The 21,662-nt window shown below is 41.5% G+C and overlaps 1 protein-coding gene across 2 annotated transcripts in view; it reads right to left on the bottom strand.

Moving 5' to 3' along the window:
• LOC106586687 (amyloid-beta A4 protein) overlaps positions 1-21,049 on the bottom strand; it is a 45,976-nt gene extending 24,927 nt beyond the window's left edge. For both annotated transcript variants that reach the window (XM_014174226.3, XM_014174227.3), the window contains exons 1-4: positions 20,781-21,049; positions 3,452-3,619; positions 2,769-2,910; positions 677-789 (exon numbers count right to left, since the gene is read on the bottom strand). In XM_014174226.3, coding sequence (XP_014029701.3) covers positions 677-789; positions 2,769-2,910; positions 3,452-3,619; positions 20,781-20,840 — 483 coding nt within the window. In that variant the 5' untranslated portion in view covers positions 20,841-21,049. The remainder of the gene's footprint in view (positions 1-676; positions 790-2,768; positions 2,911-3,451; positions 3,620-20,780) is intronic.
• Between the last annotated feature and the right edge of the window lie 613 nt (positions 21,050-21,662).

Genomic DNA, 21,662 nt, shown 5'->3' with positions numbered 1-21,662 from the left:
AAATAAGAGCCCAGAAATGTTCCATCCCAAAAGAATTTGTCACAAATTTGTTTACATCCCTGTTAGTGAGCATTTCTACTTTGCCAAGATAATCCATCCACCTGATAGGTGTGTCATATCAATAAGCTGATTAAACAGCGTGATCATTACACAGGTGCACCTTGTGCTGGGGACAAAAGGCAATGAAAATGTGCAGTTTTATCACACAACACAATGCCACAGATGTCTCAAGTTGAGGGAGCGTGCAATTGGCATGCTGACTGCAGGAATGTCTAACAGAGCTGTTGTCAGAGAATGTGTAACCATGCCAGCCCAGGACCTCCACATCCAGTTTCTTCACCTGCAGGACCGTCTGAGGAGGGGGTGGTGCTGAGGAGTATTTCTGTCTGTAATAAAGCCCTTTTGTGGGGAAAAACTAATTCTGATTGGCTGGGCCTGGCTCCCAAATGGGTGGACCTATGCCATCCCAGGCCCACCCCAGGCCCAGTCATGTGAAATCCATACATTTGGTCCTAATGGATTTATTTCAATTGACTGACTTCCTTCGATGAACTAACTCAGTAAAACCTTTGAAATTGTTTATATTTTTGTTCAGTATAGACAGATAGAGGAGAGACCAGAGAGGAGAGACCTGAACACAACAGAACTGTGTGATAAGCCATGAAAGTGTCCTGACCTCTTTAGCCACAGTGTGCCAGTGCAGGTGGCTCTCACACATGTCCATTCTCTCCTGGTGCAGGAACTTGCACTTATCAGGAACCAGCAGGGCATCACTGACAAACTCCCCAACTGCAAAACACAGATGTATGAGTCTCACACACACACACTGTGTTTGTGCCACTGACAGAATGTGTAAAGAAATTGTGCAATATGTATAACGTATGTGGCTATATGACATGCGTACAACGTGTATGACAGAGGTAACGTGCAATGTAAAGTGCATTCAGAAAGTATTCAGACCCCTAGACTTTTTCCACATTTTGTTACATTACAGCCTTATTCTAAAATGGATTAAATAGTTTTCCCCCCTCATCAATCTACACCATAATGACAAAGCAAAAACAGATTTTGAGATTTTTTTTTTAGCACATTTATTTTTAAAAACCCTGAAATTTCACATTTACATCAGTATTCAGTACATTGTTGAAGCACCTTCGGCAGCCATTACAGCCTTGAGTCTTCTTGGGTATGACGCTACAAGCTTGGCACACCTACTCATTCAAGGGTTTTTCTTTATTTTTTACATTGTAGAATAATAGTGAAGACGTCAAAACTATGAAATCATGTACTAACCAAAGACGTGTTAAACAAATCAAAATATATTTCATATGAGATTCTTCAAAGTAGCCACCCTTTGCCTTGATGACAGCTTTGCACACACTTGGCATTCTCTCAACCAGCTTCATGAGGTAGTCACCTGGAATGCATTTCAAATCAACAGGACTGTGCCTTGTTAAAAGATAATTTGTGAAATGTCTTTCCATCTTAATGCATTTGAGCCAGTCAGTTGTGTTGTGACTAGGTAGGGGTGGTATACAAAATATAGCCCTATTTGGTAAAAGACCAAGTCCATATTATGGCAAGAACAGCTCAAATAAGTAAAGAGAAACGACCGTCCATCATTACTTTAAGACATGAAGGTCAGTCAATACGGACATTTTTTAGGACTTTGAAAGTTTCTTCAAGTACAGTCGCAAAAACCATCAAGCGCTATGGTGAAACTGGCTCTCATGAGGACCGCCACAGGAAAGGAAGACCCAGAGTTGCCTCTGCTGCAGAGGATAAGTTCATTAGAGTTACCAGGCTCAGAAATTGCATCCCAAATAAATGCTTCACAGAGTTCAAGTAACAGACACATCTCAACATCAACTGTTCAGAGGAGACTGCGTGAATCAGGCCTTAATGGTCAAATTGCTGCAAAGAAACCACTACTAAAGGACACCAATAAGAAGAAGTGACTTGATTGGGCCAAGAAACACGAGCCATGGACATTAGAGTTTTGGTTCTAACCGCCGTGTCTTTGTGAGACGCAGAGAATGTGAACAGATGGTCTCTGCATGTGTGGTTCCTACCGTGAAGCATGGAGGAGGAGGTGTGATGGTGCTTTGCTGGTGACACGGTCTGTGATTTATTTAGAATTCAAGGCACACTTAACCAGCATGGCTACCACAGCATTCTGCAGCAATGGTACCCTTCCCGAGATCTATGCCTTGACACAATCCCGTCTCAGAGCTCTACGGACAATTCCTTTAGCTTGGTTTTTGCTCTGACATGCACTGTCAACTGTCGGACCTTATATAAACAGGTGTGTGCATTTCCTAATCATGTCCAATCAATTGAATTTACCCCAGGTGGACTCCAAGTTGTAGAAACATCTCAAGGATGATCAATGGAAACAGGATGCACATTAGCTTTATTTTGAGTCACATAGCAAAGGGTCTGAATACTTATGTAAATAAGGTACCTGTTTTTTTATTTTTAATACATTTGCAAAAAAATTATAACAACCTGTTTTCGCTTTGTCATTGTGGGGTATTATGTGTAGATTCATGGGGATTTGTATTTATTTAATCCATTTAAGACTAAGGCGGTAACGTAACAAAATGTGGAAAAAGTCAAGGGGTCTAAATACTTTCCAAAGACGTGTATGTATTATGTTGTGTGTAATGACCAGTAATTACTATTTTGTATACAGCGTTACAGTTGGTCTAAGCCAATTTTCCCCTCAAGGACATTAAACTTTGTCATATCCTACACACACAACTTACCCAGGCAGCGGTAGGGTACCACGATGTGTGTGTGACTGCTACACTCCTTCCGTCCCTTCTTGCGTCCCTTCTTGCACCAGCTCTGAATGCTGACTGGCTGGTTGGCCTCCACCACGTTGGTGATCTGGAGCTCAGGGTACACCTGGGGGAAGGAGCAGGCTTTAATGAAAGTACTTCACACAGTTGTTTTCTATGGGTTTAATATTCCAGACATTTACCTCAGACCTCCCCCTTTCCTTTCGCTTCCCTTGTTCCTTTTTCTCTCCCTAATCTCATTCTGTTTCCACCCCTCTATCTTCCCACTCAACCACCCTCTTCCACTCCTTTCCCCCCTCTCTCCTACCACTCACTTTTTTCTCCCTCTCCCAACTCTCCCTCCCACCTCTCCCTCCCTCTCTCACCTACCCCTCTCCCACATCTCCGTCCCTCCCACCTCTCCTGCCCTCCCTCCCATCTACCCCTCTCCTTCCCTCCACCTCCCACCTCTAACCGTCCTCTCCCTCCGCCCACCTACCCCTTCCTCCCACCTGTCCCTCCACCTCTTTCCATCCCACCTGTCCCTCCAACTCTTTCCCTCCCTATCCTCCCACCTCCCTCCCTCTCACCCAACCCTCCCACCTATTCCACCCTCATCTGATGCCACTTCCACCTATCCCACCCTCTCATCCCCCCTCTCTTCCTACCTCCTGGCAGTACTGCAGGATGCCCTCCTTGGTTCCGATGCAGCTCTTGGTGCCAAAGGGATCCGACTCCCACTTGCCACTCTGAACGTTGACATGCATGTTGAATTTCCCACAGAACATGGCTACCTGGGGCTCTGCCAGCAGACCCACAGAGTCATCAGAAGGCACCTGCAGTGAAGGAGGAGTGCAGTGGGAGGAAGGAGGGAGTCAAATTACTGTAAATAAATGTTTAAAAACGTAACTTGCAGTTGAAGTGCACTCAAAATCTAAACCAGCGGTAACAAAATACACATCTACACCCCCCCCCCCCGCTCTTTCCAACAAAGTTGAAAGCAAAGCATTCTGGGATCATTGTTTTTCCCCCACTCTTTTTGTTCCGTGATATGGGAGGACGTTTCATTGTAGCAGGCCGTCTGGCTCTCCTTTTTGTCTCACGCACGTCGGAAAAGAAGGATGCCAACTAACAAAACAGAAGCCTGCTGCCATTCTGCTGGTAAATGGCCTGTGAAAGAAAAACACAACGATCCATTCCCTAGATTGATGATACTCATTCAAAAAAATAGGCCCTAGTTATTTCTGCAGCCTGTAGTGTTGCAGTTAATGATAAATTACCACACAAACTTGGGCGTATGTCCTATATCTTTTCTCCCCATATTCATGGTTTCCATTTTGTATGCAATACATGTGTTATAGATGGACACATACAGTGCCTTCGGGAAAGTTTTCAGACCCCTTGACTTGTTCCACATTTTGTTAGGTTACAACCTTTTTCTAATATTGATTAAACTGTTTTTATTTTAAAAAAGTTAACTGAAATATACATTTGCATAAGTATTCTGACCCTTTACTCAGTACTTTGTTGAAGCACCTTTGGCACCGATTACAGATTGAGTCTTCTTGGGTATGACGCTACAAGCTTAGTACACCTGTATTTGGGGTTTCTCCCATTCTTCTCTGCAGATCCTCTTTAATTCCGGGCTCTGCCTGGGCCACTCAAGGTCATTCAGAGACTTGTCCCGAAGCCACTTCTGTGTTGTCTTGGCTGTGTGCTTAGGATCATTGTCCTGTTGGAAGGTGAACCTTCGCCCCAGTCGGAGGTCCTGAGAGCTCTGGAGCAGGTTTTCCATCAAGGATCTCTGTACTTTGCTCCGTTCATCTTTGCCTCGATCCTGACTAGTCTCCCAGTCCCTGATGCTGAAAAACATCCCCATGGCATGATGCTGCCACCACCATTCCTCACCGTAACGATGGTGCCAGGATTCCTCCAGACGTGACGCTTGGCATTCAGGCCAAAGAGCGCAATCTTGGTTTCATCAGACCAGAGAATCTTGTTCCTCATGGTCCGAGAGTCTTTAGGTGCCTTTTGGAAAACTCCCAAGTGGGCTGTCATGTGCCTTTTACTGAGGAATGGCACCAGTCTGGCCACTCCAGGCCTGATTGGTGGAGTGCTGCAGAGATGGTTGTCCTTCTGGAAGGTTCTCCCATCTCCACAGAGGAACTCTGGAGCTCTGTCAGAGTGACCATCTGGTTCTTGGTCACCTCCCTGACCAAGGCCTTCTCCCCTGATTGCTAAGGCGGCCAGCTCTAGGAAGAGTCTTGGTGGTTCCAAACTTCTTCCATTTAAAATGATTGAGGCCACTGTGTTCTTGGGGACCTTCAATGCTTCAGAAATGTTGGTACCCTTCCCCAGATCTGTCCCTCGACACAATCCTGTCTAAACTCTACGGACAATTTCTTCTACCTCATGGCTTGGTTTTTGCTCTGACATGCACTGTCAATTGTGGGACCTTATATAGACAGGTGTGTGCCTTTCCAAATCATGTCCAATCAATTGAATTTATCACATGTGGAATCCAATCAAGTTGTAGAAACATCTCAAGGATGGTCAATGGAAACAGGATGCAACTGAGCTCAATTTCAAGTCTCATAGCAAAGGGTCTGAATACTTATGTCAATAAGGTATATGTTTTTTTATTTAGAATAAATTAGCAAACATTTCTAAAAACCTGTTTTCGCTTTGTCATTATGGGGTATTGTGTGTAGATTGCAGTTTTTATTTATTTAATCCATTTTAGAATAAGGCTGTAACGTAACATGTGTAAAAAGTGTGGGAACAGTCAAGGGGTCTGAATACTTTCCAAAGGCACTGTAGGTTGACCTTTAATTTCTTATAGCAGCAGTGAAGAAACAAGCATTTTTCAATAGATGCTATTAATGTGTCTGACCAAACACCCTGTGGAATTCAGGGAGTCTGGTTTGCGCTCACAAGGTGCTCGTTTTGTTATAGGCTACCTTTGGGCTGACCCCATTTCGTCGACTAGGTCGATTGTTTGGTCGACCAAGATTTTTTCAGTCGAGTAGTGGCAAATATATATTTTAATTATGGAACACAAGACACCTGTCTGAGTGGACTAATCCATTGCGGAGGCTGTGAAGATGGCACGCCAGTAACACATTTACCGTTAATTACCATTTCTCATCTACAATGTTGCTTTGGTTACGGTCATTTCTGTTAATGCATTCAATATATTATTACAGTCTTCCCTACGTCATTGTAGGAGTGGACCTGTTTGTAGAGCGCACAACCTAGGTGACACTTGAGGAAAAAGCTTTGGTTTATTTCTTTCCATGTTTATTTTTGGTTTATTTCATTCCAATTTATTCATTGTCTTTTGTTTAGAGCGCTCCTGTCAATCTTGAGTAAGGACACGCACCTGATTACGCATAGAAGTAGGCCTAGGCTTCTGAAAGTAAGTAAAATATGTCTGGTTTTAAATTCACTGAGAATGACAATAGTTCCTCAACGTAGCCCATTTGAAACATCTTTACAGCTCTCTCCCTTTCAACAACCACACAGTATGTAAGGGGAAAACATTTCATTGTTCTGATCAGGTGGAAATGTCATAAAAAAGGCGTACCTGATTACTTATTATCACTTGCGCAAATAGCCTACAGCTGTGTCTGTCTGTCCGGAGCTCACAGGCCCAGGGAACTCTGGGGCCTAGAATATTTTATACAATGTTGCAAGTTTGCTAGCACCAGTTCAAGCTGGACCCAAGTTAAAAGTTATTATCTGTAGGCTTTATGTAGGCAATTTTTTTACATATTGGCAATAGATGTTACTTTTAGATTTGTATCATTTTAACTTAGATAGAATTTTGATGAATCATATGACATTGATTTTGAGATATGAAGACTTTGTTATAAATTAAATGAAGCTGTTCTAAGAAAAGGTGCATATGAAAATCCGAACTGGCACGCAGATCAGTAGAAATGGTACGATAACTTGGCACTCCACATGGAAAAGGTTGCCGACCGCTGGTGTAGCCTATTACCAGCAACTTCAGGAGATTAAAGGCAGAATCTGTGAAGACCAGCAGCATCGGCAGGCTATATTCTGGTTAGCCTATATTGATCTCTGGCTCCCTCTTTAGTAATTTGTGTGTCTTCATTTGTAATTGCAGTGCTTAAAGCGTCAGGCAAAGTAGCCTACATATCGTTGATTTTATTCAAAACACAAGGTGTGTCTATATTTGGAAAAATCCACATTTGAAAATGTGGACCAATCGATTGTTCAAAAGAACCAACGACTCTCGATCAAACAATATTTTGTTTTTTGTCGGGGACAGTCCTTGCCTACCTGCAGGGAAGCTCTTTGACACTGCTGGTTAATTAAGTCTTTGTCTAGTGTATTTGTGTTTAATTGTAAGGGGCCCTCGAGGAACATGGCTGACATGAGGAACACAAACATGAACCATAGTTATCATCCATTACGGAGCCTGAATGGATGTTGATATTATGAGGCGGTAGTGGGATGCCAGAACCAACTGATGCGATGGGGAGAGGACTGCAGCATTTCCAAGATGGTGTCAATAGCAACGATGTTGGTATGGCAACGGAAAGGGAGACAGCATCAGCCAGGTTGCAGGTGTTGGAGCCTTCTAGAATCTTAATTCACCACCTGGTCATCAGGAGTGAAGACACTCACCACAGATTCACTAGGCCTGAGTCAGCAGATTCACTAGGCCTGAGTCAGCAGATTCACTAGGCCTGAGTCAGCAGATTCACTAGGCCTGAGTCAGCAGATTCACTAGGCCTGAGTCAGCACACTGAACTAGGTTAAGGTGCTGGTTGATGCAGGAGTTGCTATTCATGGATAAATCCACCTAAAATATAGATTTTGGCATTTCTTTCATTAGTCCACTGTTCATACAGTCCCAACATTTCTCAAGATATTGGACTTTCAAGAAGCAGTCTCATTTGTAACATCCTCATGATGATGCCTTTTACATCAAATTATGATGTGGCAAGTGACACTGCTTATGGAGTGGATTTTTCCCTTAAGCACAGATCTTGGATCAGATACCCTCCCTGAATCCACCAATTGTCAGCTAGGGCTGTCCTGGTTCCACAGGCTTCCTCAGGCTGTGCCGATCTCTGAACAATTTGTTGATAGAGGAGGAATCCCTGTAACAGTAGTGGGGACAGAACAGAGAGAGTACATGCACCTGCACCATTGACCATGATCAGCCACAGACCAGCCTGGTTTTGGTCACTCAACATTATACAGTATGTGACATGCAAGCAGTAAAACAATCCCAAGAAAAGTCCTTGTTATTGAGGGGGTCAGTTGTAACAGGAGTAACAGCAGAAATCCCATTCCACATGATTAGGACCTTGGGAGTGCCTGTTATACTTAGCAAAAAGGAAGCTTGTGTTTATGTAGCTTTTCTTGTTCCAACCCTGCCAGGATTTGATACCTGCCACTGGCTAACTAGCACTCTGGTACCAACCATAGCCTACCATGAGACTAGAGCAAGCTAGCTAGCTAGGTGACAGACTGTTGACTTCAGGTCCACCATCTCCAGGAAGGTGACATCCCAAGGAGAGGCTGCACTATAGCAGAGAGTAAGAACCACCTCCCTGAGGGGAAATGACATGGCATGTGATGGCGTGGTGGGCACAATTCGGCCAATGAATCTTAAAATCTGCGAAATTAGCCTATAACTAATTACACTACGGATAACAGAAAACGTTGAACTTTTTATAGAGTGTCATTTCGATATGCTTGAACAGCAAATCAAAGTGACCAAGAGGGATTATTTAGTCCAGCGAAACAGGAGGAGAAACGTCCTTCCAAACAATCAAACATAACAATGGAAGAGGAGGCGGGTACAACAATGTCCAAAAAGGACAGTGCAATGATGGCAAGCATGTACATCCTGCCTCAACAGCTTGATCTATTGCCCAGAGTAATGGAGGACATCGAGGCCCTCAAGCTAGGAATGGATAACAGCAACAAATGAATGGAAGAAATAAGGACTGAAAACAAAAGTTTGAATGCGACATTAGACTCCCTACAATCAACGACGAAACTCCTGAGTGATAACACTAAAATGACAGTGGAGCTACTTGACCTAAAAATGCAGAAGCATGACAAATAGTCATAAAGGGAGTGAAAGAGAATGAAAATGTTTAGTAAAATCCTTCACCTTTTCTTCAATCTTAAAAATGGCCAACAAACAGGTGGATAAGATTGATTTCCAAAGGGCGCATCGTTTTGGTCGAAGGGTTCCCCAGAAACCCTGACACATTCTTGCTAGACTCTCACATTACAAGATGAAAGGGGTCGGGAGTTGAAGGGCACACCATTCTCTATCAACGAAAAACTCCCCCATGAAATAATATAGAGACAACGCGTCCTTTATCCCATTTTCAAAAGACAGAGCAGAGAAACAGAATGTGCGCTTAGTATTGGATAAGCTGTACATAAACAACCAGCTCTTCAGGGAATCAAAGGTTACAATGTGGCTGGGAGTAATTCTGCCATGCTAAGCTAGTTCCTAATACACAGCATTACCACAATATTTAGTAAAAACGGTTGTTTTGGGTCTCCATCAGGCTACTAGGCCGTGAACAATCCGTAAAGGGCGAGATGTCCTTACAGTAGGGCTGTCCCCGACAAAAGAAAATCATCTTGATCGACCGAGAGTTGTCTGTTCTTTCGACCAATCGATTGGTCAACATTTTTAAATGTGTATTTTTCCATATATAGACACCCTATGTTTGAATAAAATCAACTATACTGAACAAAAATAAAACTCAACATGCAACGGTTTCAAAGATTTTACTGAGTTACAGTTCATAGAAGGAAATCAGTACATTTAAATTCATTAGGCCTTAATTAATCTATGGATTTCACGTGACTGGGTTGGCATAGGTCTACCCACTAGGGAACCAGGCCCAGCCAATCAGAATGATTTTTTCCCCCCACAAAAAGGGCTTTGTTACAGACAGAAATACTCCTCAGAAATAGGGCACAAATGGACACATTTATAGGTCTACATTTGCACTCAGGCCAGGTAGCCTAGGCCTAGTTCTATGCGTAATCAGGTGCGTGTCCTTACCGAAGATTGACAGGAGCGCTCCAAACAAAAGACAATGAATAAATTGACAACTCGCAAATGGAATTAAATAAATCTAAACTTTTCTCACAAGTGTTACCTAGGTTGTACGCTCCGCAAACATGTCAACTCCTACAATGAAAACAGTAAGACTGTAATAATAATATATTGAATGCATTAAAAGTTACAGTAACCAAACAACCGTAGATTAGAAATGATCGGGATTAACGGTAAATGTACTCCTGGTGATACTGCTATGCCATACCCGCTCCCTCCGCAATGGATTAGTCCACTAACACAGGTGTCTCGTGTGCCATCATTTTCCCATGGTGCCGGACAATTTTGATCTTATTTGTTTTGTATACGCTCTAGCTTTCTCCCTCCACACCTTTTCCACGTGTTGTAAAACAGCGTTGGAACAGCGACCCTGGTGCAAAAGGGGATGTCCTGGAATCTAATTTTATAAAGATCTAAAGTTACAATATACAACATATCACTATAATTACCATTTCTGCATACTATGTTTTATTATTATTTTTCCCTATTTGTCCTTTAGTGTCAAGGGCAATTATACATTAGGATTACGTATTATTTTTAAGGGTGTTGGGATGTATAAATCAGATACCCATCAGTTATTGCAGGTTCCTCGAATTATATTTGCAATGCTAGAATATCAACAAGGATGAAATTGACACCATGTTTTCAATTTACTCATCTCGTTTTACTGACATTCTGATCTAATGAAATGAAGGCGTCTTTCCTCTATTGTGATTGTAGGGATGTGAATTAGTGAGCCTATAATTTTCAGCAGAATTTGGCTTTCCTTTGTTGTATTTGACAACTGCCAACTTGCAATGTGAGCCAATAATGAGCAGCTGCATATGGATATTTGTGCATCACTTTTTTTTATGACAGTAATGAGGATATAATTATTTATTATTAGTAGTAGTATTATGTTCTACATTTTACGGTTGTCTGGGTATTTGTTTATTAGGTCTTATTGTCCTCAGTACTACCATATGTATTTATTTATATTCTTTCACTCTGTTTTTTATTTGTTATGTGGCTAATTCCAAAAGAGGATTCTCCTCTCGTGGTCATGCCATAGGCTTATAGGGTTTATGGCTGGGCGCTTGAGGGGTGGCAGCATTGAAACAAGTTTACGGGACAGTCCCGATTTCTTACCTGGACCATGCCAATCGGCGGTTGAAGGTGTGTTTTAGGACGCTAAAGGCGTGTTATGGGTACGGGGGTGGAATGACAGTTTCAGGGACAACACCCCCTTCGGGATGGGAGAGGCTTTCACGGGAGGGATATTGGAAGACAATTGAAGGTTTACTTAGAGTCAGTTGCAGCTGCAGTATGTTTAGCAGTACATATATTATGGTACAGCTACATGGGTAAATATCAGACATTGATACAGGTAGTATTGGTAAGTATGGATCAATTCTGAGCATCTTTACAGGCATATATTATGGTAAGTATAATTGAAACTTGTATCTCATTATGGTAAGTGGTGAAATAAGTATACCTAGTTATAATTGTAATGGCTTAGCAGATAATAAAAATGACGATCAGTCTTTACCTGGCTCAAAGAGAAGGAATATAATATCTATTGTTTACAGGAAACTCACTCCAATTACAGATGAGGTTATATGGAAAAAGGACTGGGAGGGAGAAATATATTTCTGTCATGGGCAAAGAAACTCAAAAGGGGTGATCATATTAACCTCTATGGGCTAGGTGGGACGCTACTCAACAGCCAGTGTAATCCCGTGGCGCGTTATTCAAATTCCTCAAAAATGCAAAAACTTCAATTTTTCAAACATATTACTATTTTACACCATTTTAAAGATAAGACTCTCGTTAATCTAACCACACTGTCCGATTTCAAAAAGGCTTTACAACGAAAGCAAAACATTAGATTATGTCAGCAGAGTACCCAGCCAGAAATAATCAGACACCCATTTTTCAAGCTAGCATATAATGTCACATAAACCCAAACCACAGCTAAATGTAGCACTAACCTTTGATGATCTTCATCAGATGACAACCCTAGGACATTATGTTATACAATACATGCATGTTTTGTTCAATCAAGTTCATATTTATATCAAAAACCAGCTTTTTAAATTAGCATGTGACTAGCATGTGACTAGCATTCCCACCGAACACTGCCGGTGAATTTACTAAATTACTCACGATAAACGTTCACAAAAAGGATAACAATTATTTTAAGAATTATAGATACAGAACTCCTCTATGCACTCGATATGTCCGATTTTAAAATAGCTTTTCGGTGAAAGCACATTTTGCAATATTCTCAGTAGATAGCCCGGCATCACAGGGCTAGCTATTTAGACACCCAGCAAGTTTAGCACTCATCAAAGTCAGATTTACTATAACAAAAATGTTATTACCTTTGCTGTCTTCGTCAGAATGCACTCCCAGGACTTCTACTTCAATAACAAATGTTGGTTTGGTTCAAAATAATCCATAGTTATATCCAAACAGCGGCGTTTTGTTCGTGCGTTCAAGACACTATCCGAAAGGGTAAATAAGGGTGACGAGCATGGCGCAATTCGTGACAAAAAAAATCTAAATATTCCATTACCGTACTTCGAAGCATGTCAACCGCTGTTTAAAATCAATTTTTATGCCATTTTTCTCATAAAAAAGCGATAATATTCCGACCGGGAATCTGCGTTTAGGTAAACAGACGAAAGAAAATAAAGCATTCGGTCGACTCGGGCACGCGCCTAAGCCCATAGTACTATTATCGGCCACTTGCCAAAAGCGATTATGTGTTTCAGCCAGAGCCTGCCTCGATATCGTTCAGCTTTTTCCCGGGCTCTGAGAGCCTATGGGAGCCGTAGGGAGTGTCACGTTATTGCAAAGATCCTCAGTTTTCAATAAAAAGAGCCAAGATGAAACACAATTTGTCAGACAGGCCCCTTCCTGCATGGAATCTTCTCAGGTTTTGGCCTGCCATATGAGTTCTGTTATACTCACAGACACCATTCAAACAGTTTTAGAAACTTTAGGGTGTTTTCTATCCAAAGCCAATAATTATATGCATATTCTAGTTACTGGGCAGGAGTAGTAACCAGATTAAAATCGGGTACGTTTTTTTATCCGGCTGTGTAAATACTGCCCCCTATCCCCACCAGGTTAATTAATAACAATTTTCATCAGAATGTGCAAACAGTCCAAACAGATCCGAAAGGAAGGTGGACCATTTTAAATCATGCTATTGGACGATAAACAAATGTTGCTAATTGAGCTATATGGACCAAATAATGATGATCCACACTTCTTCTAAATGATATATACTAATCTCTCGAGCTCACAAGCAACAAATGACTATTATTATGGTGGGAGAGTATAATACAGTTTTAAGTACCCCAATGGATCATAAAAGAAATCACCTTCAAGCAATTTGGGAAAATACTAAATTGCATACATGGAGGCTTAAAAATCCAGAAATTAGTGAGATATACAGTTGAAGTCGGAAGTTTACATAGACTTTGGTTGGAGTCATTAAAACTCATAATTCAACCACTCCACAAGTTTCATGTTAACAAACTATAGTTTTGGCAAGTCGGTTAGGGCATCTACTTTGTGCATGACACAAGTAATTTTTCCAACAATTGTTTACAGATAGATTATTTCACTTATAATTCACTGTATCACAATTCCAGTGGGTCAGAAGTTTACATACACTAAGTTGACTGTGCCTTTAAACAGTTTGGAAAATTCCAGAAAATTATGTCATGGCTTTAGAAGCTTCTGATAGGCTAATTGACATAATTTGAGTCAATTGGAGGTGGACCTGTGTTTGTATTTCAAGGCCTACCTTCAAACTCAGTGCCTCTTTGCTTGACATCATGGGAAAATCAAAAGAAATCAGCCAAGACCTCAGAGAAAAAAATTGTAGACCTCCACAAGTCTGCTTCATCCTTGGGAGCAATTTCCAAACGCCTGAAGGTACCACGTTCATCTGTACAAACAATAGTACGCAACTATAAACACCATGGGACCATGCAGCCGTCATACCGCTCAGGAAGGGGACGCGTTCTGTCTCCTAGAGATGAACGTACTTTGGTGCAAAAAGTGCAAATCAATCCCAGAACAACAGCAAAGGACCTTGTGAAGATGCTGGAGGAAACAGGTACAAAAGTATCTCTATCCACAGTAAAACAAGTCCTACATAACCTGAAAGGCCGCTCAGCAAGGAAGAAGCCACTGCTCCAAAACTGCCATAAAAAGCCAGACTACGGTTTGCAACTACACATGGGGACAAAGATAATACTTTTTGGAGAAATGTCCTCTGGTCTGATGAAACAAAAATAGAACTGTTTGGCCATAATGACCATTGTTATGTTTGGAGGAAAAAGGGGGAGGCTTGCAAGCCAGAGAACACCATCACAACCATGAAGCACGGGGTGGCAGCATCATGTTGTGGGGGTGCTTTGCTGCAGGAGGGCCTGGTGCACTTCACAAAATAGATGGCATCATGTGGAACGAAAATTATGTGGATGTATTGAAGCAACATCTCAGAACATCAGTCAAGAAGTTAAAGCTTGGTTGCAAATGGATCTTCCAAAAAAGGACAATGACCCCAAGCATAATACCAAAGGTGTGGCAAAATGTCTTACGGACAACAAAGTCAAGATATTGGAGTGGCCATCACAAAGCCCTGACCTCAACCCTATAGAAAATGTGTGGGCAGAACTGAAAAAGCGTTTGCGAGCCAGGAGGCCTACAAACCTGACTCAGTTACACCAGCTCTGTCAGGACGAATGGGCCCAAATTCACCCAACTTATTGTGGGAAGCTTGTGGAAAGCTACCCAAAACGTTTGACCCATAATAAACAATTAAAGGCAATGCTACCAAATATGAATTGAGTGTATGTAAACTTCTGACCCACTGGGAATGTGATGAAAGAAATAAAAGCTGAAATAAATCATTCTCTATTATTATTTTGACATTTCACATTCTTAAAATAAAGTTGTGCTCCTAACTGACCTAAGACAAGGAATTTTTACTCGGATTAAATGTCAGGAATTGTGAAAAACTGAGTTTAAATGTATTTGGCTAAGGTGTGTGTAAACTTCATCCACATTCATTTCCACGTGGGCGAGGATATTAGAAATGTAATCAAAGCCTACTGGATGACGACCTGTTTTTAAACTAGACAAAGGATTCTATAACTAACTTCTTCCTGCATAACATACAGTGCATTCAGAAAGTATTCAGACCCCTTGACTTTTTCCACAGTTACGTTACAGCCTTATTCTAAAATGGATTAAATTGTCCCCCCCCCCCATCAATCTACACACCATACCCAATAATGACAAAGCAAAAACAGGTTTTAAAAAATTCTGCAAATTTATTCAAAATAAAATTGAACTATCACATTTATATAAGTATTCAGACACTTTACTCAGTACTTTGTTGAAGCACCTTTGGCAGCAATTACAGCCTTGAGTCTTCTTGGGTATGACGCTACAAGTTTGGCACACCAGTATTTGGGGAGTTTCTCAGATTCTTCTCTGTAGCTCCTACCAAGCTCTGTCAGGTTGGATGGGAAGCGTTACTGCACAGCTATTTTCAGGTCTCTCCAGAGATGTTTGATCGGGTTTAATTCCAGGCTCTGGCTGGGCCACTCAAGGAAATTCAGAGACTTGTCCAGAAGCCACTCCTGCATTGTCTTGGCTGTGTGCTTAGGATCATTGTCCTGTTGGAAGGTGAACCGTCACCCCAATCTGGAGGTTCTGAGCGCTCTGGAGCAGGTTGTCATCAAGGATATCACTGTACTTGGTTCCATTCACATTTCCCCCGATCCTGACTAGTCTCCCAGTCCCTGATGCTGAAAAACATCCCCACAGCATAATGCTGCTACCACCATGCTTCACCATAGGAATGGTGCCAGGTTTCCTCCAGACGTGACGCTTGGCATTCAGGCCAAAGAGTTCAATCTTGTTTTCATCAGACCAGAGAATCTTCTTTCTCATGGTCTGAAAGTCCTTTTGGTGCCTTTTGGCAAATTCCAAGCGGGCTGTCATGTGCCTTTTACAGAGGAGTGGATTCGTCTGGCCACCCTACTATAAAGGCCTGATTGGTGGAGTGGTGCAGAGATGGTTGTCCTTCTGGAATGTTCTCCAATCTCCACAGAGTAACTCTGGTGCTCTGTCAAAGTGACCATCAGGTTCTTGGTCACCTCCCTGACCAATTCCTTCGACCTCATGGCTTGGTTTTTACTCTGACATGCAATGTCAACTGTAGACCTTAAATACACAGGTGTGTGCCTTTCCAAATCATGTCCAATCAATTGAATTTACCACAGGTAGACTCCAATCAAGTTGTAGAACCATCAAGGATTATCAATGGAAACAAGATGCACCTGAGCTCAAACCTGAGCTCTCATAGTAAAGGGTCTGAATTCTTATGTAAATAAGGCATCTATTTATTTATATAGAATAAAATGTGCAAAAATGTTGCTTAGTCATTATGGGTATGAGAACGGTGCCGAAGGAGATGGCTGCCGTTTTACAATCCCGTAATCAATTGTGCATGTTTTTTTGCGTTCTTTGTAACTTCTTTTGTACATAATGTTTCTGCCACCGTGTCTTATGAACGAAAAGAGCTTCTAGATATCAGGACAGCGATTACTCACCCCGTACTGGAGGAATACTTGTTCTTCAATGAGTCGGACGGGAAGGATTTACTTCAGACGCCCGACAAGGCCCTCATCCCCGTAATTCACATGAGAAAGAGATGGAGATATCGAGGACAAAGATCCGGGTACCTTGTAAGTAGCCATTGCCGAGAGGGTAATCTACCATTGGTCCTATTAGCCAACGTACAATCAATCGATAATAAAATAGACGAACTACGATTACATATATCCTACCAACGGGACATTCAAAACTGGAATATCTTATGTTTCACTGAGTCGTGGCTGAACGACGACTAACATACAGCTGGCGGGTTTTAAGCTTTTTCGGCAGGATAGAACAGCGGCCTCTGGTAAGACAAGGGGTGGCGGTCTATGTATATTTGTAAACAACAGCTTGTGCATGAAATCTAAGGAAGTCTCAAGGTTTTGCTCGCCTGAGGTAGAGTATCTCATGATAAGCTGTAGACTACACTATTTACCAAGAGAGTTTTTATCTGTATTTTTCGTAGCTGCCTATATACCACCACAAACCACTGCTGTCACTAAGACCGCCACAAAGGCGGCGCTCCTAGTGGCCGGGGACTTTAATGCAAGGAAACTGAAATCCATTTTTACCTCATTTCTACCAGCTGTGTTAAATGTGCAACCAGATTGGGAAAAAAATAACAATTTATTTTTAAAAAATTATTTAAAAATAAATAATAATTAAAAATTAATAAACTCTAGACCAGCTTTATTCCACACACAGAGACATGTACAAAGCTCTCCCTCACCCTCTATTTGGCCAATCTGACCATAATTCTATCCTCCTGATTCCTGCTTACAAGCAAAACCTATAGCAGGAAGCACCAGTGACTCAGCCAATAAGAAAGTGGTCAGATTTTAAAATATATATATAATAATAATAATAATAATATTTCACCTTTATTTAACCAGGTTGGCCAGTTGAGAAAAAGTTCTCATTTACAACTGCGACCTGGCCAAGATAAAGCAAAGCAGTGCGACAAAAACAACACAGAGTTACACATGGAATAAACAAACATACAGTCAATAACACAATAGAAAAATCTATGTACAGTGTGTGCAAATGTAGTAAGATTAGGGAGGTAAGGCAATAAATAGGCCATAGTGGTAAAATAATTACAATTTAGCATTAACACTGGAGTGATAGATGTGCAGATGATGATTTGCAGGTAAGGCTGTACAGTGAAATAAGCATGCCCCCAATGCAATTCTAAAGTATAATACATCCAGTGTGATTTCAAAAGATTGTCAAATTCTACTATTTGTATTAATTTGCTTCACTGTCAATGACATACTTTTATTTTGAATGCTAACCGCAAAGTCCACTACTGTGGCTAATCCTCTAATGCTTATTGTGGCTAGCTTCACAGATGGGTCCGACCACCATTAATCAAATAAGAACTGTCTTATGAATTCGGGTTATTTTAGATGATGACATCTAGCTAACTATAGCTACTGAAACAGATTGTCGTTTTGCTATGTTTTTGGGGAAGAACATTGTTTGCATCCATGAACTAGCTAGCTCTTTTTATGACCAGCACTGTAGGTGTACGAGACAAACTACAGTCCCTGGTAATGGGGACGTACGTAAATGCCAACAAAATAACTTTGTGGTCAGTGTGTGTGTCTGTTTGTGTTACCTTTTTGTAATTAGGCAAGTCAGAACAAATTCTTATTTAGAATGACAGCCAAACCGGGACGACGCTGGGCCAATTGTGCGCTGCCATATTGGACTTCCGGTCACGGCTGGTTGTGACACAGCCTGGGATCGAACCGCAGGCTGTAGTGATGCAGTGCCTTAGACCGCTGTGCCACTCGGGAGGCCAGATTGGGTTTTGATGATGTTGCTAATGATTAGGCTACTTGGTGTGGCCAAGTAAATGTGCCTACAGTTGTGCTTTTCTTTCTCCATCAGTTACAGATACACAAAACAAACAGACATATGTACGAACACACACATACACACTGCAACCAAAGTAGACCATTCTTTCCCTAAACACCTTCAAAATGATCTAAAAATTATAAGAAAACTTTAAACGTATTGTTTTTTGTTTCTAACAGAGCAGCTGTCAAACAGAGACTTGCCCATGTCTTTTAGCATGTAGGGGTTGACCGACTGTTCTGGTATGCTCACTTTGTTTACTAGTTTACAGTGCAATTATCCTGTTGGTTTTATGCTTACAGTCAAGGTACGGCGTAAAACAGCCTAGATGCAACATAAGCTACTACTATTGACCCAGGCCCATTTTGAGGCTTTACTCACGTACATAGACAATTTGATGCTGTGTCATGACTCTTAAATCGAATAATGAGCTGTTAAAAACAGCAACCTTCTCAGTGCCGTCTAGCCACCGTGTATCTCAGCACTGCAGCACTGACGCCATCTTGCTTGTGTCAAGCTTCACTCTTTTCCATTCTCCGCTCCACATAACCCACCAGCATCCGCTGGCCTGTTATGTGGCAAATGCAACATTGTATCATGTTAATGTGCTTTCAATAAGTATCCATATGCACAGCAGTTCCATATTTCCTTGTATCAGAAAAGCAACAATGTATCCTTACTCTCAAAGGGAGTAGGCTAACACAAACTGATTTATAAACTAAATTAAACTCTGCTATGTGAATCTAACATAGAGATTTGAAAATGGGTCACAGCATTTGTAGTAACCCAGTGAGCAAAAATGATGTTGAAAAGACGTTGAAATCGAATCCAACATACAAAGATTATAAACGGGTTGATTTTTGGCTCTGAACGAAAAGGTGAAACAACGTTGTTTCTGGACGTTGAAAATACGCATTTACTCTACTGTACTGAACTATTACTCTGCTATGCTCTACTGTACTGTGCTGTCCAAACTTGTGAAACAAAGACATCTATTATTGTCAGAACCAAATCATAAATGTCTATGTTCGGGACAAATCGAGGCCGGACGTCTGTGGACATTGAAATCAAGGCCAGGGTGAACGGAACACATTTTACAACTTTTCAATGTCCATGGACAGCAGGTGTCGGACGTGCTCACTGGGAGTCCCTAGGCTAGTTAAGGCTAAAGTGTAAAATGCCCAAAGGATGTAACCTGTAGGTCCTTCATTTGATGTTGATCATTTTCATGGTTCATTGCGACTTTAATGGTAGGTTAATTTTAGGCACCGATTTTTTTGGGGGGGTATTGATAACCCATGGGTTGCAGCGTCGCTTGCAGTTGAACCGGTCAACCACCTTAAAATGATAATAGACTGCTTTATGGTCCTTAGGCCTAATTATGTCGTTTATCAGGTTTATCAGGTCTAAACGCGTGTCTAGACTAATCTGTTCAATATTCCTGAAAAGGATCACACACCCTTGAAAATTACATGACTATTCATTAGTCAGATTCCTTTGCAAAACATTTTGCAAATGAAATTGTTTACTCTAAACGGAAAACGTTTTGCAACGGAAGCTATACTTTCTATTGGTCAAAATCTGGTATGTCCCTCCCAGTTATTTTTTGCTCTATTTGCTTCCGTTTGGTTCCTAGAGTAAATGGTAAATGGTTTCCGTTGCAAAACGTTTTTTAACAGACGAAACGTTTTGCAACGGAATCCAACTAATTAATACACGCCAGCATACGCGTACCACCATCGAAACAACGCAATCCCACAATATAGCTAGGCCCTACCATTTTCCCATATAGGCTAAATGAGTAGTCTGTCAGTAGAGAAACGGACCAATACTTTATTTTGTCATTCCAGGTCCCTGTAATCTAGTGCCAATCTGTCCATCCAGTGTCGTTGACAGATAATACGGTAGGGCAATTATAGGCCTAAAAATAAATATTATAGGTTTTTGCTTTACGCATTTGGATCTCCACTCCATAGTTAGTTAAGGCTATGAGAGAGATAAAAACAAGCTATTCTCGACACTACTACGCAGGCTGCAATTAGCAGAAAGGAGTGGTTGGAACAAGATGAGAATTGTAGCCTAGTAATCGCATTAAAACATATGGTGTTTAACGTATAGTGTTTTAAAAACATTGTAGAAATGTGTAATTTAGTAACATTTATTTCTGCCTCCAAATGCAATCTTGATTCACCGTGGGTCTGAATTCCGTTATTTTCACTCGTCCTGCCTTCAGTTCACCCTTATCCTCCGCTGCTACAGGGACGGGAACTAGCTTATGGAGGTTCGTGCTTTTCCCGATACACGAAGAACGCTGACCTGTTCTCCCCTTTTCTTACCTCAGATGCCAGCGTCAAGGTCGCAACCCATAACAGCAGAAATGCCGTTCGCTCGCCCATGCCGTTGACCCTAAATCAGTTTCGTCCAATATCTGGAAAATATTCCGATAAATCCGATGCTCTATCCCGTTCCCGTGCACTCCCGGTTGGCGATGGCGTGTTTGATGATGGAAAGCGAGAACGAGGCTGGCCAGCTTCCCCAAAGCCTGTCACCTGACCGGGCCAATAGTGTGTGATTGCGACCGGAGAGAATAGGCTAGCCTATGGGAAGAAACTTGAGGGAGAAGGACTGCAGCCAGCTCCGATTGTGGGATATAGGTGAGCAGATGTTTAACACACGTAGTCATACACTATAGAGAAATATCTCTTTTCCCCCCTCTGTCCCCTACAAACATGAAGGTTTCCTCATGTTTAATCTGCTCTCATTCATTCTTTGTTTATGAAATGTCCCTATAGGCCAGTTCTGATGACACACACAAAGACATACATACCACTAAAACCTAATTTCACAATCCTAAAAGAATTAGGCAATCCCAACATGCAGCAGTTTTAAACGCAATATCAAATTTGTATTTATTTCACCTTTATTTAACCAGGTAGGCAAGTTGAGGACAAGTTCTCATTTTACAATTGCGACCTGGCCAAGATAAAGCAAGCAGTTTGACACATACAACAACACAGAGTTACACATGGAGTAAAACAAACATACAGTCAATAATATAGTAGAAAAATAAGTCTAAATACAAAGTGAGCAAATGAGGTGAGATAAGGGAGGTAAAGGCAAAAAAGGCCATGGTGGCGAAGTAAATACAATATAGCAAGTAAAACACAGGAATGGTAGATTTGCAGTGGAAGAAAGTGCAAAGTAGAAATAGAAATAAT

The sequence above is a fragment of the Salmo salar genome, chromosome 25 (assembly GCF_965601325.2).
Source record: "Salmo salar chromosome 25, fSalSal1, whole genome shotgun sequence".
Taxonomy (NCBI): domain Eukaryota; kingdom Metazoa; phylum Chordata; class Actinopteri; order Salmoniformes; family Salmonidae; genus Salmo; species Salmo salar.
This window is presented reverse-complemented; position numbering and strand designations above follow the sequence as displayed.